The sequence below is a fragment of the Canis lupus genome, chromosome 9 (assembly GCF_048164855.1).
Source record: "Canis lupus baileyi chromosome 9, mCanLup2.hap1, whole genome shotgun sequence".
NCBI lineage: Eukaryota > Metazoa > Chordata > Mammalia > Carnivora > Canidae > Canis > Canis lupus.
This window is the reverse complement of record NC_132846.1, coordinates 42,642,336-42,666,039: the sequence shown is the minus strand read 5'-3', so window position 1 is coordinate 42,666,039 and position 23,704 is coordinate 42,642,336. Positions and strand designations below refer to the sequence as shown.

The 23,704-nt window shown below is 35.7% G+C and overlaps 1 protein-coding gene and 1 long non-coding RNA gene across 38 annotated transcripts in view; one reads left to right on the top strand and one right to left on the bottom strand.

Annotated features, from left to right (window-relative positions):
• Positions 1 to 23,704, bottom strand: part of GPHN (gephyrin) — a 625,629-nt gene that overhangs the window by 4,720 nt on the left and 597,205 nt on the right. For all 16 annotated transcript variants that reach the window (XM_072838965.1, XM_072838966.1, XM_072838969.1 and 13 more), the window contains 3 exons: positions 17,381 to 17,454; positions 11,572 to 11,636; positions 7,418 to 7,521 (listed from right to left, as the gene is read on the bottom strand). In XM_072838965.1, coding sequence (XP_072695066.1) covers positions 7,418 to 7,521; positions 11,572 to 11,636; positions 17,381 to 17,454 — 243 coding nt within the window. The remainder of the gene's footprint in view (positions 1 to 7,417; positions 7,522 to 11,571; positions 11,637 to 17,380; positions 17,455 to 23,704) is intronic.
• LOC140640129 (uncharacterized) overlaps positions 1 to 23,704 on the top strand; it is a 142,984-nt gene that overhangs the window by 12,637 nt on the left and 106,643 nt on the right. For 8 of the 22 annotated variants that reach the window (XR_012036788.1, XR_012036789.1, XR_012036786.1 and 5 more), the window contains exons 4-7: positions 22,141 to 22,238; positions 22,526 to 22,619; positions 23,312 to 23,402; positions 23,501 to 23,530. This is a non-coding gene — a long non-coding RNA (uncharacterized lncRNA). Of the gene's footprint in view, positions 1 to 22,140; positions 22,239 to 22,525; positions 22,620 to 23,311; positions 23,403 to 23,468; positions 23,531 to 23,704 lie in introns of all 22 variants that reach the window. The other 14 variants (XR_012036792.1, XR_012036791.1, XR_012036787.1 and 11 more) reach the window with 8 other exon arrangements.

Sequence of the window (23,704 nt, the reverse complement as noted above, 5' to 3'; positions counted from 1 at the left end):
GTCAACAGAATGAGAAGATAAGTCACAAACTGGGAGAAAATATTTGTAAAAGACATCTAATGGAGGCCTGTTACCCAAAAGGGGGATGCCTGGGTGGCTCAGTGGTTGAGCATCTGCCTTTGGCACAGGACGTGACCCTCAAGTCCCAGGATCGAGTCCCACATCGGGCTCCCTGCATGGAGCCTGCTTTTCCCTCTATGTCTCTGCCCTTCTCTCTGTATCTCTCATGAATAAATAAATAAAATCTTAAAGAAACAACAACAAATAAAATATACAAAAAGTTCTTAAAACTCAATAAGAAACAACTGGATTAAAAAATGGGCAAGGGGCGCCTCGGAGGCTCAGTTGGTTAAGCAACTAACTTTGAATTTCAGCTCAGGTTCTGATCTCAGGATTGTAAGGTCAAGCCCTGCATTGGGCTCTGTGCTCAGTTAGGAGTCTGCTTGAGATTCTCTTTCTCTCTCACTCTGCCCCTCCTGTTCATGCTCTCTCAAATAAATAAATCTGTTTTAAGAAATGGGCAAAAGACCTAAACAGATAATTCATTAAAGAAGATATACAGATGGTGAGGAAGCATATTAAAAGATATTAAATATTATATGTCATTAGGGAATTGTAAACAAAAACAATGAGATTATCATTGCACACACCCCTACCAAAGACTACAATGCAGAACTCTGGCCACATCAAATCCTGGTAAGAATATGGAGGAATGAGAACTCTTATTCATCCCTGGTGGGAATGCAAAATGGTACAGCCACTTTGGAAGACTGTTTGGCAGTTTCTCACCAAATTAAAATACTTTTCCCATACAATTTAGCAGTCATGCTCCTTGCTATTTACTAAACTAAACAGAAAATTTATGTTCACATAAAAACCTGCACATCAGTTTGTAGCAGCTTTATCCATAATTGTCAAAACTCGGAAGTGATCAAGATGTCCCTCAATAGGTGGATGGATATTATTTAGCACTAGAAAAAATAAGCTATGAATATATTAAAAGATATGGAGGAAACTTAAATGCATATTGCTAAGTGAAAGGAGTCAATCTGAAAAGGCCACATTACTCTGGAAAAGACAAAACTATGGAGACAATAAAAAGGATTCAGGGTTAGCAGGAAGGAGGGATGAATAGGCAGGGTACAGAAAGTTTTTAGGGCAATGAAACTACTCTGTATGACATGACAATGGTAGATATATGTAATTATACATTTGTCAAGACCCTCAGAATATACAACACCAAGAGGGAACCCTTGGTAACCCTGGGTGGTAATGATGTGTCAGTGTAGGTTCATCAGTTGAAACAAATGTACCACTTTGGTACAGACTTCAATAGTGGGAGAGGCTGTGCATGTGTGAAGACAGGGGGTATATGGGAACTCTCTGTACCTTCCATTTAATTTTCCAGTGAATCTAAAAAATAAAATTTCTTAATTAAAAAAGGAAAGACTATTTTGTTCTTTTTTGTTCTCCCCATCTTATAGAGAAGTGATCTTAAAGAATTCTCAGAGTAAAAAATTAATTGCAAATACAATGCAGTTGTGTTATCCCTCAGCTGTTAATATGACACTAAAAGAGTATAAAGAAGTTAAGTAATCAACTCTTCTTAGGGACATTGAGAAAAGTTTCATACGAGATGCAATATCTGAGTCTTATGACTAAGGAATCTTGAAAGTTGAGAAAGGAGATGGTGGAAAGGATTTTTTCCCACCTTCTAGGAAGGGGGAAAAATTCACAGTCAGAGGCAGGAGATCTCATATCCATTCTAAAAGCAGTAAATAGTTTAAAATGGTGAGAGTACAGGATGAGACACAGATGAAGCTAGAGTGGAAAAAAAGCCTTGGGATGAAGGGCTTCCTACGTTCACGTGAGAAGTTTGGATTTAACCCTGGGGTCATGGGAAGATGGAAGCATTTTAGTTGGAGATGCTTACATGATTAGAGCTAGACAGAATAGGGGTTTAAGAAGAGGCAAGATTAGAAGTAGGTAAAGTGTTAAATATGTCAAGGGCTATAATCAAGTAAATGTTGGAGCCATCATTCAAACCAGACTTATTTGGTTATAAAAGTCAGAGGATATGGATGATGGAGGCAGTTTTAGGAGAATGGTGAAGATTTGGAAGGCTGTAGTAAGGAATGGAAGACGCTGATCCATGGGATATAGGGGGATTACAAGGGGAATCTAAGCCCCTGCTGAGGTTTATAAATTGGAAGTGATAACATAAACACCTGTAGACTCTTTTTTAGTTGTAGCTAGGAATAAAAGTGAAGGATAAAGAAGGGAGGACTGATCCAAGTTTGTGGATTTTTTAGAGTGGGCTATTGTGGAAGGAAGAGGAAAAAAAAAAAAAAGTGACATGCTACACCACAGGATTTAGGTTGGATGAAGAAAGTGAAAAGGCCAGAGGGGCTTAAGGACTGAGGGAAAGGAGAGGGGTAAAAAGAGTGCCTACACCCTTTAATATCTATGGATAGGTAACTTGCCATTGTTCCTAAACTGAATACCAGAGTTGGTGATTTTGAGACAGAGTACTTCAGGGTATTGAAAAAGGATGTACATGTTGAATTGCTTAAGTAGAAATAAAGGTATTGAGAATTGTGGAAATAAAGCAACTGACAGTAAGAGGTGAGGCAGAAGGTAGACTATGAGACACCTGCCAAAGACCTGAATGTCTTTGGAAGGTTTGATGGTGGTAATGTGAAAAAAGTGAAAGCTCCAGAAGATTCAGGGGAATAGGCTGGGACTCAGGACTGTATAGACTGGAGAAGAGTTGAGAAAACAGATGACCAAAGGGAATTCTATTTGGGTGGCAGCCCAGGAAAACATGCTCAAGGCCCTGGTTGGTCTTGGGGGCCTTGACTTTGCTCCCGTCTGGTCAAAGCTTCCAAGGAGTGGTTACTGCACTTTTACACTAACTTATTTGATAAGTTCTATGAAGTTATGAGGCACTGATTTCGTTAGTCTACCAGAGAGATCCTTGAGTTTATTTATTTTGTAAGTCATGTGTCTAAAATTTATCATGTAACTTTAAAATCTTTGCACATGGTGGTATATGGATCAATTTCAAATTAACTTTTCCAAAAATTTTATAATTTAGTCATATTTTTCATTTCCTAATGAGTTAAAACTGATTCACATTTTTTATAAATCATGGACAGTTCTATAATTTTCAGTATCTGTTTTTTAATCCACAGGCCATGATATTCTCATATAATAGGCATCCAATAATATCTTTTGATAATCAATGACTGATCTTGTCACAATAAAAAAATCATATTTCTCTTTACAGTAGTAAATACCTTAGCAGTTTTTGCACAAAATAAGCATTTTATTAACATGCTTTGTATTTTACTGTTTATGACATCAGACAGAAAGCATTCACCAACTTCTCGTAGCATAAAGACAGTAATGCTCAAGAGAAGAGGTAAGATGGACAAATTAGAATAGTCCAGTAGAGATCAACATGCCCATATTCTCCCAGGACTCGGTCCCATGGGAGATGAAAATATTTTCCCTTTCCCTTCTCTTAATCACTGCCTGAGGTGAGCGGTTAATACTAAAATAAGTTATCTCAGGTACGTTTCTAGAGAAAAAAGTTGGTAACAAAGGCAGTATAGGGCACTTTGATGGGATATCAAGGAAACAGATTACAGAAACACAAAAGGATATTCTTTGGTAGAAACATTAGGTTAATAAGTCGATAAATTAAGATTATGTTTCTGATTGTCTACTGGAAATCAGGAGTATTTACTCTTCAACCATAACTGATCAAGGACATAGGGCAAGTGTTTATTCTAAACTGATGTTTGTCAGAACACATTGATATAAGAGGATGACATTTTTTGTGCTGACCTTTTAAAATAATGCAGCATTGCCCTGACCATAGGACAGCTGTATTGGATCCAGCACTGTGAGTTACTGACACCAGTATTTAACAACTACCTCACTTCCTGAAAGCAGTAATGATTCGAAGAGGCTGTGATTATAGCAACCATTTGGAGAACAGTAATAAGTGGTGTCTGTAAGCTGCATATTGGCTCGTCAAAAAATAGAGACAATAAGCTTACCATGTTTCAAAGAAAGTAAATAAAGTTATGTTCTAAAAGTTGTCAGTATGCCTGGGTGGCTCAGTGGTTGAGCACCTGCCTTTGGCCCAGGGCGTGATCCTGGAGTCCCAGGATCGAGTCCCACACTGGGCTCCCTACATGGAGCCTGCTTCTCTCTCTGCCTGTGTCTCTGTGTCTCTCATGAAAAGTGGTGGTTATATCAGGAAAGGTGTGGAGAGGATTTTAGGAGCTAAAAACAGAAGAGAACAGCCAAGTACACCGATGACCCATTCTAACGGTCCCAGGGACACTGCTCTGTGGGAGAAAGGATTCTTGGACCAATTCTCAAGTCCATGAGTTGAGAAGAATGAACAACAGTGTGAACAATGTACCAAGGACCTCTGTAATCATTGTTGTCAGTAAGGATAGCTACCACAATGTCAGTTTTAAAAAAGAGATGGTGAATGTTAAAATGAGAAATAAATGAAAAGATTCATAAGAACTTTGCAAAGTCAAAGAGAAATCCTCTTTTTCTCTTATAACAATGTGGATTTTTCTTATTTCCTAAATTTAGCAAATGTGAAAATAGCGAGCAAATTCATATTACTGATTTAGATGTCTAAGCTTTATAACTTTGACCTTCTGATTTGATGAGAATACTTTTTGTTCATTAATAGCTTTTTTCTTCTTTTTCCATTAAATTTAAAATAAGACCACTGCTGTGATTATTGGAGAAAAAACTCAAATAATTTGTTTTCAGAAATATCTAGTTGAACTTTTGTTAACCTTTAAAGAAAAGGAGGATATCTCTTCATATACTTGTCTACAAAATCTCAGTATTTAAAAGGTCAATGTTAAAAGTATTTGAAGCCTAGATTTTCTTAACATTTTATCCTATATTTCACAATATTTTATTAATATTTCTTCTTCTTCTTCTTCTTCTTCTTCTTCTCTATGCTTTGTGTTCTTGTCAATTAATCATAGCATTCTGTCATATCTGAATTTATTTCAAAGCTCTTGAAAAGTCAGTTTAGGTATTTGAAAAAACTGGATACATACATGCAAAAGATTAAATTGGGATTCCTTTCTTTACACTATATACAAAAATCAATTCAAAATGGTTTAAGGACTTACATGTAAAACCTGAAAAGTAAAACTAGAAGAAAATATATGGAAAATTTTTTTGGTAATGGTCTTGGCAATGATTTCTTAGATTTGACACCAAAAGCATAAGCAACAAAATAAAAAACAGACAAGTGGTACTATATCAAGCTAAAAAGCTTCTGCATAGCAATGGAAACAACAGTGTGAAAGGGAAACTACGGAATAGAAGAAAATATGTCAAACCATCTATCTGATAAGTGGTTAATGTGCAAAATACATAAGAATTTCTTCAATGCAACAGCAAAAAGACAACCTGATTTAAAAATGGGCAAAGGAGTTGAATAGACATTTCTCTAAAGAAGATAAATGAATGGCCACTAGGTATATGAAAGAGCTCAACATCACTAATCTTAGAGAGATGCAGATCAAAACCACAATGAGATACCATCTCACAACTGTTAGGATGGCTATTACCAAAAAACAAACAAACAAACAAACAAACAAAATACCACAACACAAAAGATAAGTATTGTGAGGAAGTAGAGAATCTGAAATACTTATATAAGGTTGGTAGGAATTTATAACAGTTCAGCCACTAATGCTTAGCGGAAACAGTATGAGGTTTCCCCTCAAATTAAAAAGAAAACATATGGTTGAGCAATTCTACTTCTGGGTATATAGCCTAGAAGAACTGAAATCAGGATCTGAAAGAGATATCTGTACCCCATGTTTAGTGTAGCATTATTCATGATAGCCAAGATATGTAAACAACTCAAATGTTCATTGACAGATGGGGGAGAATGTGCTATATTCATACAAAGGAATATTATTCAGCTTGATTCATTTATTTATTTATTTATTTATTTATTTATTTATTATTTATTATTTATTTACTTTTTTAAAGATTTCATTTATTCGTGAGAGACACACACAGAGAGAGAGGCAGAGACACAGGCAGAGGGAGAAGCAGGCTCCATGCAGGGAGTCTGATGTGGGACTCAATCCCAGGGCTCCAGGATTTTGCCCTGGGCCTAAGGCAGGAGCTAAACCGCTGAGCCACCCAGGGATCCCTATTCAGCTTTAAAAAAGAAAGATATCCTACCCTTTGTGGCAACATGGATAAACCTAGAGTACATTATGCTAAGTGAAATAAACCAGTCACAGAAGGATAAATACAGCATGATTCTACTTACATGAGGTATCTAAAATAGTCACAGAAACACAGAATATAGAATGGTGACTGTCAGAGGCTGAGGGGAGAGGGCAATGAGGAGTCGTTGTCAATGGGTATACATTTTCTCTTATGGAAGGTGAATTAGTTTTAGAGATCCATTCTGCAACATAGTACCTATAATTGACAACATAGTGCTCCACATTTAAAATACTTTTAAGAAGACAGTTCCCAGGTTAAATGTTTGTACTGCAAATCAAATACATAAAAAACAAACAAAACCATGAAAGAACACAGGGAAATTTATGGAGGTATTGGATATATTTAGTACTTTGACTGTGATGATGATGTGGGCATATGCATATATCCAATTTCATCAGAATGTTCACATTAAATAAGTGCAAATTTTTATGTATCAGTTGTATCTCAAACTTTTTTTTTAAAAGAAGCAATGGTTTGATACTGTAGGTTATATTGCCAAGAAAACTGTTGATTAGTTATACAGAAAGTGTGTTACATAATCGATTGAATAGTAGCAAATCAAACTAAAGTTAGTGTTGGTGGAGAAGGGAATTCTCATTTCTAAGTGACTTTTACTATAAGCCAAATTCCTTAGCTCTATTTGTCTTTTTCCACAGAATGTGGTCACCCTTTCCTTCTGATTCCCTAGTCTTCTCATCCTTTGTCTTTTTCTGAACTGTTTAAAATTTATCAGTGAGGTCCCAGAAAAAGTGAGCAGATATATTGCTGTCTTGTGTGAGTTTGCACAAAACAAAGGAATTCTTGTCTTTCCTTCCATATAGGTTAAATTTTAGGGTAGTCCCACCCTCTATTTACCATTTTATCATTACATATCTACTTTCATATGGGTTCTAGCCAGAGAAAATGATTTACTTTAGAAGTCATGGAATAATGTGGGTTGGGAATAAAAGGGACCCTTTTCCCTCCATTTTCTATCATGAAGGGGAGAATAAAACCACATTTTCCCTCAAAACTAATATACAAGTTTAGATGTTTGTTTTGGGCAGTTGGGAAATCATATCCTTAATTGTTATTAGGCTTCAGTTTTGGTTCCTGGTCATTTAGATAACATTACCCTGGCTTTGATGATGGTTGGCCGAGGATCCAAGATGCCCTGCATCTTTCTCAGTGCAGGCACAACAAAGAGATTGCAGGTAACCACGGCTGACACAGGATTCCCTGAAAGTCAACCAAGCAGTTATTTATAGTATACATGTAAAAATTTGCCAAATAATTATGACTGTCTATACCTTCAGGCATCATAAAGAGTGAAGTGACTAACCACTAGTCTTCCTCTTCTAAATCCCAAAGGATTCCAGAATAGAGCTACAATCAACCAATGCCACAGAGTTATGGTGTAAACACTGGGTCTACCAGAAATACAGAAACTTCTGATTCCCAGAGCTGTTCACACCATTTATTTCCACTTTCCTGAGAACTATACATTGAATGCCATTACCAATCTTGATAAATTTTAAAGCAGATTCTACTTGCTATTTTTAAGATGTTTAAAATGCCACAGTAATACATGCTCAGTACAAAAACATTTAGAAAATGGCTAAACATAAAGAAATGTATCCATAATCCCCCTTCTACCCAGAAATTTCTTTACATTAAAAAAAAAAAATACAGGAGCCTGGGTGGCTTAGTTGGTTAAGTGTCTGCCTTTGGCTCAGGTCATGATCCTGGGATCCTGTTAAGGAGCCCCATGTCTGGCTCCCTGCTCAGCGGGAAGTCTCCTTCTTTCTCTCCCTCTGCCCCTCCCCACCAGTCTTGCTCTCTCTCTGTCTCAAATAAATAAATAAATAAAATCTTAAAAACAACAACAACAAAACCTAAATGATTTAAGGTGTAAAGAACTATGGACTGAATTGTGTCCCTTACAAATTCATTATGTTGAAGTCTTAGCACCCAATATGACTGTATTTGTAGATACTAGGGCCTCTAAAGAGGTAATCAAAGTTAATTGAGGTCATAGGGTGAGGTCCCAGTCCAATGAGACTAGTGTCTATATAAAAAGAGGGAGAAACACTCAGAGTGCATGTACACAGAAAAAAAAAAAAAGCCATGTGAAGACACAGTGAGAAGGTGGCCATCTGCAAGCCAGGAAGAAAGACTCAACAGAAGCCAACCTTGCTGGCATCTTAGTCTTAGACTTCTGGTCTCCAGAACTGTGTAAAAATAAATTTCTGTTGTTTAAGCCATTCAGTCTGTGATATCCTATGATGGCAGTCTGAGCAGACTTACAGAAATACGAAGGTCTCTTAAAGTTCTAAGAAAAGTTGGGGTGCCTAGGTGGCACAGCTGGTTAAGTGCCTAACTCTTCCTTTTGGCTCAGGTCATGATTTTGGGGTTATGGGACTGAGCCTCATGCTTGGCTACATGCTCAGCTTGGAGTCTGCTTCAGACTCTTTCTCCCTCACCCCTTCCTTGTTCCTCCCCACCCCCCACTCTTTCTCTCTCTCAAATAAATAAGTAAACTTAGAAAAATAAAGTTATAAGAAAAGTTTAAGGAATTCAGTTGTACTTTTCAAGAAGAAATCTTGGTGTATCATGCACTTTGAAGGAAGGAAAGGTGGGCTATGAAAAAAAAATGAGTGCTCTAAGAATCACAGATTTAGTTTCTTGTGTGGTATTGTTAACTAAACAAACTGAACAACCCTGTTGTTCAGGGTAAGTTCCAATCTTTTTTGAGACACACACACACACACACAGAGAGAGAGAGAGAGAGAGAGAGAGGCAAAGACACAGGCAGAGGGAGAAGCAGGCTCCATGCAGGGAGCCCGATGTGGGACTGGATCCTCTCCAGGATCATGCCCTGGGCCAAAGGCAGGCGCTAAACCGCTGAGCCACCCAGGGATCCCCTAAACCTTTTTGAATCTAATTTTACTCTTCCACAAAATGAAAGGTTTAGACTATATGATTCTCAATATCCCTCCTGGGTCTAAAAGTCCAATTTTATTAATACTAATACTTTAAACAATTATTTGTTTATGAGAAACACACAGAGAGAGAGGCAGAGACACAGGCAGAAGGAGAAGCAGGCTCCATGCAGGGAGCCCGACGTGGGACTCGATCCCAGGTCTCCAGGATCATGCCCTGGGTCAAAGGTGGCGCTAAACCACTGAGCCACCAGGGCTGCCCAATAGTAATACTTTTATACAGTGCTATTGAGCATGTATGTATACACTGGGGGTGGGGGATGAACCAGTAAGTTTTTAGGTTCCCTTGGCTTTGCTATGTGCTGCCAGTTGCATCATCAATGCAAAAGGCAGTAGCTAGTTTAGCTTATTATTAGCTAAAACCATACCTTTATAATTTTCTTCTACAAAAGTAGTTCAGAATAGATTTTCTTAAGTTGTAAAAAGTGATGAGTAATACTAATGATTTCAATAGAAAAATAAGTTGTCCAACAGCACAGCAGACTCTTAATGAGAATTAACTGCTTTTCACTTGTCTCAAAATACATAGATGACAATTTTTCTGGAAAAGCAAAAATAATAATAATAAGCAGCTATTGTTCAGCAATGATTATACTATTCCTGCAATGCTACTGCCTTATAAAATTACTCTATTAAAAATGGATTGCAAACAATTGCAAATAGTGGTTATTTTGTGTGGGGGGAAGGGAATATGGATGACATTTCCTAATGTTTACCTGTATTTTCTGTTTTTAGAGTAAACGTGTTATTTTAGTAATTTTAAAAGTTAAAAAAATTGCAAGTAGGTACATAGATCTTTTAAACTGCTTTAAAAGTTATCAAGATTAGCAATAGCTTTAAATATATGCCCTTCAGGAAAGCAGAAATACAATCATGAATTTTAAAATCCTTCTAAAAGGAAACGACTTTACTGGTTCCACAATCTGAACATCTGGGTTGTTGCTGCCCTCTTTTGGTTCATTCAGGCTGGGGAGAGAAAATTTCAAGTGAAAAGTAGCAATTTGAAAATAGTTATTTATGGGCTCCCACTATAACATTCTTTGTCTATAGGTCAAATCATACCTTCTGAAGACAAAGCAAACAGTCTTTTCTAGGCAAATGAAGCCAGGAAGAGGATCACATTTTTTTTTCAGAGTATATAAGTGTGTGTGTGTGTGTGTGTGTGTGTGTGTGTGTATAAAAGACCCTAAAAAAGGCCCTAAGGAGTTCTATACTAAAGATATATTTTGAGGACTGCTTTACTGACATGTCTTCTCTCTTAAAATTTCCTACAGGACTGAAATCTAATCTCTTTTATGCTTATAGATAGGAACTTTAAAAATGCTTTTGAAAAATTTCTGCCTGTCTTCCTTTCCTTATACTCTATTTTGAGATTTATTTAATATAAAAAGCAGATAAATATCCTAAAGCCACCCAATTTATGGATCTGAAAGGAATAAGCAGGTTATTTTCTGAAGGAATCTGTGCCAAGAAATAGAGTATGGGACACTGCTAAAGATAGAGGATAATTTTAAAAGCTAAAAAAAGAGCAAGTAGATACACAAAATTTTTAAACTGCTTTAAAATTTATCAAGATTGGTAATGACTTTAAAAGTATGGCTTTAACTGCAAGCCAAAAATCAATTTTAAAAAATTGAAATTGAAAGTCTTTATAAATGGAACCACTTTGCTTTTTCTACTATCTGAACATATGGGTTTCTGCTCACATGGGAACAAGGGTAGGGACAGTGATGTGGTCAGACTGATGATGCTGGGATTTGACTGAGAAGCACCAGCACTAGTAGTCCCTCCATCTGTGTTGCTTCCTACCCCCTGATCTCAGTTCAAATTTGGCAAGACCAAAGGCAGCTTTGTATTTTTTTGTTCTAGCATTTTCTTGCATGGTTTATTTAAGGCCCTTTGGACCTTTGAACACAATACTTCTAGTATGGGAGATGATTAGACTGCTAACTTGGACCAATTTTCTATAAGGAAATGTAGGTACCCCAGAAAGATCTAGTGACAGCTAACACTCAATTATTATCTTAGCATTTGGAATATGCTTTGAAAGATACTATCTAATTTGACATTTACACCAATCCTACAAAGCAGATTTTAGCCTCATTTTACAGATGAAGAAATGGCTTCAAAGAAGTTAAATGAATTGTCCAAGGTCATTTGGTAAGTAAAGTTGGGTCTTGAGCCCACATCTTTCATATTCCAAGTCAAGAGCTTTGATAGGGATTCAAAAAATTTTTGATCACATTTTTCCAGAAAAAGCAGAAGAAACTATTTCAATTATTCTTACCTGGTAGTGCAAAGATTATTTTTCTTACACCGTCAATATCCAAAGTTGCAAATGTTGTTGGCAGGCTAGAGAACAAAAAAGGGTATTTGTTAGTGATTGCTAAGTCATATGAGTAGATTAAGTACTCCAGTTTTCTTGCTATGTAGCTCTTCACATAGAATATTTATCATATACAAATATTTTTTTGTTGACTTTTTTAAGCCTTTATACCATGAAGTGTTTCAAGAACACTTAAATTAATTGGTTTTTAATATTTTCTGTTTTCAAGTAACCAAGCTTCCTGGTTGTCTGCAGCTTACTTTCCCCCCCTTCTTGCTAGCACCAGAGAAGTATACCTCAAATCTTGGAGTTTCTCCACCTCTGTATTATTTTTGCTGGAGATTTACAACAATCATTCTTACTATCAGAAGACTACCTGGTATTACATGTCTATCAGATAAATGCCTGTTGTTTAAGATGAGTATTCCTCAACTCTTTAAAACTATACTCAGCAACAAACATAAAAACTGGCCTCCTATGAAGGCAATTTTTTTGAAATGTCAAAATAAATAAAATACCATGACTAGAACAAAATTAAAGCAACAGTAATTAAAAATACTTTCAGGGATCCCTGGGTGGCGCAGCGGTTTGGTGCCTGCCTTTGGCCCAGGGCGCGATCCTGGAGACCCGGGATCGAATCCCATGTCGGGCTCCCGGTGCATGGAGCCTGCTTCTCCCTCTGCCTGTGTCTCTGCCTCTCTCTCTCTCTCTGTGTGACTATCATAAAAAATATATATATTTTTTCAAATAATACTTCCTCAAGAGTCTAACATGAATCCTTACCATGGGGGAGGGGTGTAGGAAGGGCTGACTGAGTGGCATGGAGTCGGCAGGCTGTTAAGAATAGTGATTTTTTTTTGATTGACTTCATTTTATATGAACTTCCAGCTAAAAACTTCATTATGTTAATGAAACTTGAGCATTACAGAATCTTTAGGGAATGCTAAAATTTCCACGTAGTTGAAAAATTTTCAAGTACCTATATTGTTTTTATTTTATTATTTTTGCAGCTTGGTCTTTCAAAAATGGACTACTCATTACCTTTTGCAATAGTATGATGAATGTTAACATTTTTTGATGATTCAAAACCATCATTAAGTGTTTTCTTTTTGTTTTTTTTTTGGGGGGGGGCAGGGGAGGGATAAAGGGAGAGGGAGAGAGAGACTCTTAAGTAGGCTCTACACCTAGCACATAAGCCTGAAGTGGGGTGTGATCTCATAACCCTGAGATCATGACCTGAGCCAAAATCAAGAGTCAGATACTTATGTAACTGAGCCACCCAGGCACCCCCATTGTTATTAACTTATTCTACTCTGCCATACTACAATGATGTTGGGTCACAGGGTATATTATGTATTGTTTTAATCCATAACTCCATACCACACACTGCAGTTCCTGTTTCTTCCCCCCCCCCTAGTTTTTTTTTCTGTGTCTCCTCTTAATCGTAGGCCCCACCATCTGGCTAAAAAGAAATTAAATTTTTTACCCTACCATCAACCAGTTGGCTTTACAGGGCACCTGGGTGGCTCAGTCAGTTAAGCAGCTGACTCTTGATTGCAGCTCAGGTCATAATCTCTAGGTTGTGAGGTTGAGCCCCTTATTGGGCTCTGTGCTGGCCATGGAGCCTGCTTAAGATTCTCTCCTTCTCCCTCTGTCCCTCCACTGCCCTCTCTCTCTCTCCCTGTCTGCCCCTTCCCCTACTCCCTCTCTTAAAAAATATAAAAAAGCTGGCTTTAGGTTTGGGAACTACAGAGTAATAGCAATAGTTATATTGTCAGAATGATAATAATAATAGAAGTTACTATTTTTAAAGAAACATCTATGCATTATATCCATTATTTCATTTAACTCTCACAACAACCCCATAAAGTGACAATTATCATCTTATTTTATAGATGAAGAAACTGAGGCTCAGATTAAGAGATTTCATCCAAATCTCTTAGCTACTAAGTGGAGAAACAAAGATTTGAACCAAGATTTCTCTAACTTCATGACTCATAATTTGATAAGGCTCTTTGTGGGTCTGCTGTGAAGTGTTGTATCTCTACTTTGTAACATCTATTTTTGGCTACTCTAAGGCTCTTTTTGCTTACTTCTTGACTCTTTGATGAATTTTAGAAAAACTAGATTAGATTATCATATCAATTTATGAGTTGGTTATTTGGCAATGACTGTTACTACGTGATGAAAATCATTTTCAAGATACACTCTCGATGACATCTATGTTCACTGTAGATGACCCATAAAAATTGTGATTGGTAGTAGTCTTGACTATCAAACTCCAAATGTCTTTTTTATTTTTAGTACCTCTGTTTAAAATCAAAGAGGTTAATTATATTCTTAATGCACTGTATGTGGGAAGAGCAAAGCTAAATTGTTCTTGAGCTTTTTATACTTCTTTTTGTTCTACTATTAAGGAGCAATTACTTTAAATTCTTCTTATCTTTAGACACGTATAAATTCTGGCCAAGTAAAGGAAGCCCATTTAAACTTCTAAACCGTTTTACGAAAGCAAACTAACACACATAATAAGAATGAGGAGGGAATGCATAATACTTTCCTTCTACTATATATAAAGCCAATTTTAAATAATCTTTTGCCTCTTGCAGATAGGTTCTGTGATTTCTCTAAAGGTACTCATTTAAAAAAGACTCCATCACAACAACACATTTTATCATGCATTATTATCATGAATGTCTTATTGCTAGACTATGAAGCTTTTGTTTAAGTTCTGGAAAGCCATTTCCTTGGATCAACACTTATTGTTCAGTTCTCCTCTTGAAATTAGAATGTAATAGCATTTATACAATGACTGAGGTCACACAGTGTTATGACTTTAAGGGAGGAGAATGAACATTAGGAACTGATGAGAGTCTTAAGAAGAGGTAAAAAATAAACTGAAAATAAAAATAGACCAAAATTATATATCACAGGTGCTGAGTAATTTAAATAATAGATATTATAAATAATTCTCCTCTAATTCTGTCTTTCCCTCTGCTCCTCCTGCCCCTCTCTAAAATAAATAAATTAATCTTAAAAAAAAAACCCACACCATTATTCTCCTCTAGAGGTGAGGGCAACTAGTATTAGCTTCTTTTTCACTGCAAAAAGAATAGTTGATTGAATTTTTGAGGTTAGTGAGAAGCACACTGACATGCTTTTGGGATGTCCTCTGTATTCTAATCAAATTAGTACTGCCCATAGGGACAGAAAAAAAGCCTGTGCACTCATAGCATAATAATATTTGCTTAAAACAAAATACTCTCTTTTTAGAAAAAGATTTATTTGAGAGAGAGAGAGAGAGAAAGAGAGAGAGAGAGAGAAAAAGAGAGCAGTAGTAGGGACAGAGAGAGAATTTCAAGCAGACTCCCCTAATGGGGCCTAATGTGGGGCTTGATCCCAAGACCCTGTGATCACTACCTGAGCTAAAATAAAGAGTCAAATGCTTAACTGACTGAGCTACCCAGGTGCTTTATGACAAAATATTTCTTAATGAGAATGATCCAAATCCAACAGTTTCAATAATAAAAGGGCTTGGAAGCAGTAGCAATATTGGGGTGACTACAGAAATATAATGTAAAGAATTCTAAATTCCTTTATTTAAAAAAATATTTTATTTATTTATTTATTCATGAGAGACAGAGAGAGAGAGAGAGAGAGAGAGAGAGGCAGAGACAAAGGCAGAGGGAGAAGCAGGCTCCATGCAGAGAGCCTGATGTGGGACTCAATCCTGGGACTCCAGGATCACGCCCTGGGCCGAAGGCAGGCACTAAACTGCTGAGCCACACAGGGACCCCAAGAATTCTAAATTCTAAGAGTGCCTGGGTGGTTCAGTCATTTAAGTATTCAAGTCTTGATTTGGCTCAGGTCATGATCCCAGGGTGCTGGGATTGAACCTGACTCGGGCTCCTTGCTCAGTGGGTACTCTGCTTCTCCTTCTCTCTCTGCCCATTTCCCTGCTTGTGCTCTCTTAATTAATTAATTAATTAATATTTTAAGTGATTATTTAATTAAAAATAAGAATTCTAAATTCTATCAAATTGTGGAGAAGACTAGGGTTAATCTTCCCTTCATATTTAAATGGCAAAATCATGGCAGTGAAGCCTGATCTTTGCCTTAGACCTGATGAGAGGTACCCAATAAATTTGAGAGATTAGGAAGACTGGCTTGACATTTAAAAAAGGTTTCTGGAATTTACTGATGGTTCCCATAGCTCATTCATATCAACTGGTAAAGTCCCATCTCTCCTCTCTCTCAGGGTTCACGTGAGCACTCATCAGAGTATAGTTCTGAACTAAGGCATTATTTACTAAATTGTCCCTGATGGCATGGAGGTGTGTCAGAATTAGAATGCTCACCTATACACTAAGTCCTTTGAGTAGTGAATGAAAGGTTTACATAGTACCAGGGGTTTGAACAGGCAAACTATCAGTTAAAGACATGGCTACACATATTTCAACACCAATGTTTGGCATGCTTTGAGCATTTACAACTGATTATAGAAGCTCCATCAGCCTTTGAAAGAGATATGCCAGATCTCAGAATGTAGTTATTTTTCTTTTTCCTGGGACATAATAAGAAATATTATGAAACACTACTTATGAAGTATTTTTGAAAAGGAAAAAAGAATTGAATCTGAATGTAATCAAGCTTTTATTTTTTATATTTTTTAAATTTTTATGTATTTATGATAGTCAGAGAGAGAGAGAGAAAGAGAGAGAGAGAGGCAGAGACATAGGCAGAGGGAGAAGCAGGCTCCATGCACCGGGAGCCTGACATGGGATTCGATCCCGGGTCTCCAGGATTGCGCCCTGGGCCAAAGGCAGGTGCTAAACCGCTGTGCCACCCAGGGATCCCTGTAATCAAGCTTTTAGATCTAACTTCCAGTCTGTAGAATATACTGGAAAAGAAAGGAACAAGTTAACCACCACCACAAGGAAGCGATCAGCTAAATCTATTCATTAGGACAAATGATTCAGTGTCTTCAGCAGGTCAATGGCATGATAAAAAAAGGAGGATGGAGGTAAATGTTATTATTTAATAAAGATTTTAAAACAAATACAGTGAGTAGGCCTGACTTGAATTATAATTTAAATAAAACATGTAAGAAGGCATTCTTTCTCTTGATATTTGGGAGAATTTTAAATATGATTAGGGTATCAGATGATATTAAGATATTCTTATTTGTTAGGTGAGAAATACCATTGTGATTACACAAGAGAATGCTGCTGTTATTTTAGTATTATTTGAGATGTATATAAAAATAACATTGTAGAATTTGCTTTGAAACAATCCAAAACCAAAAAACCAATCTATCCCCCTATCTCTTCAAAAAGATGAAGGAGGGGATTGATAAAACAGTTATGGAAAAATGGTGATAATTCCTGAAGCCAGGTGATAGGTACAAGAAGGTTTCATTGTACACCTTACTTTTGTGTATTTTGAGAATTTTGATACTAAAATGTTTTTAAAAGGAGAGAAAGAAGCAGTATAGAAAGAGAAAAAAGAGAAAGAAGGAACCAGACATGGAACTAAAGAAAAGGTCTAGAAAGTTGCTTTGCTTTGTTTATAACAAAGCCAGAGATTCATAAGGAAGATGAATTCCCATTTCAGGTAGGAGGTACATTTGTGCAAGGAATTCTATTATTATAATATTTCTTTTATTAGAGTAAATAATTCATACCAGAAAATGGAAAAAGAAAGCATTTAAAACTTATTAGTCAAAGTAAGCCAAACCAACCCCATATATAAAATAATGTTATTTTCATACCCTGGTTTCATAAAAACCCTGCCAAAATGGATCTGAGCATGAAGATCAATGTCCAGCACCTGCTTGAGATAGTCCTGCAAATATGAAAAACAATCACTTTATTTTCAAACATTCTAATATTAGACTTTCAAAACTTTATATGAAAATAAAATGAATTTGTAAGATTGAAATGAAAAGAAACATCTTATTTTAGTGAAGTTGATTTACTTAAGACAAATTCCTTCATTTCTTCATTCTGGTCATTCACTTATTCTTTAATAAATTATTTATTGAGTACCTAATATATGTTGAACACTAATCTTTGTACAGGAGGATATAGGCTTGAACAAAACACATAATGTCCCTTTTTTCATAAAAGATACATTCTAATAGAAGTAGTTAAATAATAAACCAAATCATATAAATAATTACTTGATGGTTATTGTTTCTCTTTTAATACAGAATTTTGTGTTTGAGAAAGGATGTTAACAAACAAGAAGCTTAAGAAGTTGGACTAGGTCAGGAAAGCCACATGTATGTGTACTACGTTTTTCTCCTTAATTGACTCAAAATAATGTACCATTCTCAGAGAAAAGACTTGGACATTTTCCCACACTGCCAAATCTAAATAAGTCAACTAAAATAAAAAATAGGGAGGGAGTTCTAAAACAGATAGTCAAGAGACTTTAATTGTTCCAATTTTATATGCTGCCAACAAAAACAACCAACCTAAAGTTATAACCAATCCACAGTGATTTGACAAAACTTGACTTTTGGAAAAGAAAGACAACATTGTCATGCAGTTGGTTTTGTAGACATAAAGAAAAAAAACTAGTCCTAAAAATTTCTTAACTCCTAGGTCTATTGTTGAGTTTCTTGTTTTAATCTAAGAGTAAGTCTAGTAACCCACTAAAATTTCAAATATTTTACAAGCATAGGATACTTTATTTTAAACATCTGTTCCCTTCTATTTCTACAGCCTCAATGAACATCATCTCATCTGGATTACTGAAATAGGTCTCTGCCAGTAGTCCTGTCCTCCTCGAATTCATTCCTCCCATAGTAGTAAGAAACATCTCTTGAAAAACAAATCTAATCAAGTCACATATAATACTTCAAAACTTCCCGTTTTCCAGGAAAAAGCCTCATCTTTTTAAGATTGTATCTATGATTCTTGTATTTTCTAACCCCCTTTTAACCAGTCATTACTCTTATCCGGCAATTCTCTTTCCATCCAACCCCATTCCTCTTTTTCAATTTCAATCTCTCTCTCTTTCTCCATTCTCATCCCTCTTTCTCTTTTTCTCTCTCCATTCCAGCAAGATTATATCACTTAGTTTCTAAGACTTTCTTGCTCCCAGTCTCTGAAAATGTTCTTCCTTCTGTCTGGAATACTCTTTCTTTCTACCTTCTCTCCACCCCTTATTTCAATCTCAGTCATTTCCTCAGCCTCCCCTTAATTCCCAAGGCTGGATGATAGATTTCTTATCTTTATTTTGAGGCTATATTATTACATGCAAATTTAGAGTTGCTGTATTTTTCTGATGAACCAATCCATTGAAATATATGAAATGTCCCTCCTAATATCTTGTAATCCTTTTTTACCTTAATTTTCTCTGACGCAATATAGCCACACCAGCTGGCTTTCATCATAACTTTTTTTCTACTCTTTTATTTTCAATTTGTTGTGTCTTTCTATATAAAGTGGGTCTTTTATTACCATGATACAATTTATAATTTTTTTACAATCCAGAGTGACAATTGTTAATTGGAGGCCTTAGTCCATTTACATTTATATAAATTCTGCCATATTTGGGTTTAAAGCTATCACCCTACTATTTGTTTTCTATTGTTACTTCTGTTTTTATTTCATTTTTTCTTCTTTTGTGCTTTCTTTTGAATTCATCACTTTTTTGTTATTTTAATTTCTTTCCCTTCTATTAGCTTGTTAGTTACGCATTCTTTTATTATTTTAGTGGTTATTTCAAAGGTTAAAATATGCATTCTTGACTTATTATAGTTCACTATAATTTGATATTTTTATTACTTCCCTGGCAATGCATGAACCTTGAAACATGTTAACTCCATTTATTCCTCTCTGCTTTTTGTGCTATAAAGTACCAAATATTCTATATACATTTTAAGTATGTATGTATATGTGTGTATATACGTATTCAACTATTATATATATTTCTTTATATACTATACAATGTATACTGTATAATTTAATATACAATGTTTATATATAAACATATTTTAACTTCATATAAGACACTATTATTTTATACAATCAACATTCATTTACATTTAACCACATAGAACTTTCTTTTGCTCCTTAGTCCTTTCTGCATTTCCATACCTCCACAATCTTTCTGACTAAAAAATTCCCTTTAGTACACAACTGTGCTTCGTTTTTATTTGGCTGAAAATGTCTTTATTTTATCTTCATTTCTGAAGGAATTTTTTGCTGTATATACAGTTTTACACCAGCTGTTTTCTTTCAACACTTTACAAATGCTATTCCATTGTTTTCTGACTTCCATCATTTCTGTTTACATCATTTGTTAGTTTTATTTGTTGGTCCTTTGAAGGTAATGTATCCTTCTGGCAAGACTTTCTCTTTGCCTTGGTTTTCTAGTAGTTTTGCTATGGTTACCTAGGTATGAGCTTTTTGTTTTTTGTATTTATCTTGACATTAACAGACCTCCTTGAATTTCTGGCTTGATGTCTTTCATTGGTTTTGGAAAACTCTACCAATATCTCTTAAATATTGCTTCTGGTCACACTCTTTCCTTTCTTCTGGACTCCAATTACATGCATGTTAGACCTTTTACCATATTCCATATGTCTTTTATGTTCTTTTCCATATTTTCCATCCCTTTTCTAAAATTTTGAATATAATGAATAGACTCTAGCTTTCCAGTGAAATTCTTCATTTTGTCCTTTATTTTTCTTAAAAATATTAATTATAGTTTTAAAAATTTCACATGAGACAAAATAAACATCAGTATCACTTTTAGAGTTGTTTCATTTTGTTTCTCTTTCTTAATTTTAGTGATTTTGTCCTATCTTTGGCATGTCTGGTGACTTTAAAACCTGAAGCCCAAACATTAAATGTGAAAAAAATTAAAGAGGTGCTAGATGATGATATATTTCTCCAGAAAGGATTTAATTTCCATTGGCAGTTACCTAAAGTAAATTAAAGATTGCCTGACCTAATCAGAGATTGACATAATTTGATGCTCAATTTCAGTCTTTGTGAAGGCTGGTATATTTCCAGTTTGTCTTTATTCCTCGAGAACTTCAAGGGTTTAAACCAAGAGCCTGAGATACTTGCCAGGCATCTTTCTCCACTGCAGGCTCCAAACTCCAAAGACTGCTAAAAATTGTTTATTTTCTTAGCCTCTTAGCTACTCTACTATGGTTGGCTTTTTGGTCTCTTGAATCATTACACATCCTCCCATTCCCTTGGCTTAGGAATTAATAAATGTGTTGAGGAAAAATATGGTGAAGAATTCTAGTGTTACTTCTCTGTGGTTCATTTTTCTCTGAGATCTTGGGTGCCTTGAATCCTGGTTGTCTAGGTTTTTCTCTTCAGACACCTGCTTTTTCTTTTTTCTTCCTTAAAATATTTTTTAAAAATTTATATAGCTTTTTTTTAGAGATTTTATTTATTTATTCATGAGAGACATGGGGGGCAGGGGCGGAAACATAGGCAGAGGGAGACGCAGGTTCCATGCAGGGAGCCCAATATGGGACTCAATCCCAGAACTCCAGGATCATGCCCTGGGCCAAAGGCAGGCACCAAACCACTGAGCCACCCAGGGAGCCCTTATATAGCTTTTATAGTTGTTCTTGGTGGAAGGGTTGGTCCAAATAAGCTACTATATCATAGTAGAAGCAGAACTCTCCAGACCTTATGTGCCCTTATAATACTATGTCCTTCTGATATCACACACCTAGGCTATACTGCAATTCCCTGATAACTGCTATGTTTTCTTTACTGAACTACACAAACCTTGTGTGTGTGTGTGTGTGTGTGTGTATGACAAATCCCTAGTGAATAGCATATACCATTCATTCATTTCTTAGTTCAACAAATATTTTTGAACCTATTATATATCACAAATTCCATATGTGCTAGAGATATTTTAATGGTGAGCAAGAATAGACATGGTCCCTGATACAAAGATGTTCTGTTGAATTTTACCAATGAAGACAGCCTAAAGTAAGTAAACCAACAAATAAAATAATTATAAAGTGTGTTATATGCTATGAAGGAAATAAGCAGGTGCTAGAATAGAGAATAACGGGTGGGTGGAGAATAAGGAAAGGTCATTTTAAAAGAGGTGGTGAGGGTGAGAAGAATTCAGGCATATGATGTGTGAGGAGATGAGAATTCCAGGCAGAGGCATGTACATACTGAAGCTTCTAAAGCAGTAAAGAATGCATGAAAAAAATGAAAGGTAGTGAATGAGTGGAAAAGGCATAACATGAGGTTGGAGAGACAGGCAGAGGCCACACTTGCTGGGCCTTAAAGGTTATGACACAGAGTTTGGAAAGCAGATTTTCTTTACAAATCTGCTTTGTAACATTTGCTAAATGAATGAAAGTATTTTATTTTTCTTGAAAAAAAAAACCCTCTCTGTTGTTAAAAATGTTCACTTTTATTCTTTTTGAACATTAATGCTCATGTTTTTTTGTGACAGGTGGAAAGCTTGTACCAGACACAGCCATGAAGGCTGAGAATTACCACTGTTCTTGTTTTTGTTTACCTATAGAGGCAGCAAAGATCTCTGTCTGATATTCTGAAAGCTAGAGTCAGATAGAAAGAAGAAAAATCAATGGGTTAAGAAACAAGAGTTTTTCCTCAACTCAGGTAAGAACAAACAACATTAGACAAATTGTGAAAAACTTTAAAGTTGTTAACAAAGATTACTGGATGTCCAGTGTAGCACAACCTTCTGGTTTATTTGTGTGTTTCATCATTTTTGAGCTATTTTACAAAAATTAAGGTGTATAAATGGAATATTATTCAGCTACTAAAAAGAATGAAATCTTGCCATTTGTAACAACATGGACGGAGCTAGAGTGTATATGATAAATAAAATAAGTCCATCAGAAAAAGACAAATACCATATGATTTTACTTATTTTGGAATTTAAGGAATAAAACAAACAAAGGGAAAAAGAGAGAGAGAGAGACATCAAGAAACAGACTCTTACCTCTAGAGAACAAACTGATGGTTACCAGAGGGGAGGTGAGTGGGAGGATGAGTGAAACAGGAGATGGGGGTTAAGGAGTATGCTTGTGGTGATGAGTACTGAGTGATGTATGGAAGTGTTGAATCATTATACTATATATCTGAAACTAATATAATCCTGTACATTAACTAACTGGAATTAAACTAAAAACTTTAAAAAAATAAGCTGTAGAAAACTGATGGTAAGTAAGATTAGTATTCAAAGAAATGCAAATTAATTCTGTCTGTGGAGATATAATTGATTATTTGCCTGTGGATTTAAAGCAGTTTTGCATCTATTAGCAAATTTACCTCAGTATTCCTGATTTTCTGTGTGTGTTCTTTGAATTCTTCTTTGAACCAGTTATAATATCTTATTGGTTACTTCATTAACTAATGAATTAAATAAAATCTCTGACATGTGTTTATTTTATATGTATATGAAATTCATGATTTTATCTATAAAAAATTATACGTTCCTAGTTCTGGACGCTCCACTGAGATGCCCCATTGATCTATCTTATGGAGCCACGTAAACGTGATTGCTAGAAAAGTGCACTTTATAGGTAGTTTACACCTGGGCAGACTTCTCCTAGGTTCTTGGAGTGAATACCAAGCAGCAATAAAATGGGAACTCTGCTAACTTTTGGTTTCTGTAATTTTGTTCCCTTTATTGATTTTGATTCTATTTTTCTTCTGTGCATGGCCAGTAAGATATTCCCCATTGTGGCAGCCATTGTTGGGAATTTGGTTTTAAAGTCTGATGATTTCTATAAGTGGATGATTGCGGTCTATTCTCAGGTAAGAGAAGACAGAGAATATGGCTTATTAATCTTTCTCGTTTATTTGTCTTACTGTCATTTTGAGCCTAAACCAATCAAGAACTTTGTGACCTCTAGGAAGGAAAACAGCTCTTTATTTGTAGACTGGTAAGTTATTTTTGTTTCTGTGTTTATTTGTGACCTGTGGTTGAAGTATCTATGTGTCTGTGATCCAGAAAGACATTTATCTCATTTCGTGAGTGTGAAATGTTTTCCTACTTCTGGAAGGTATTCATAAATCGTATGCCTATGAGACCACGAAGCAGAATGGACCTTCCTCAG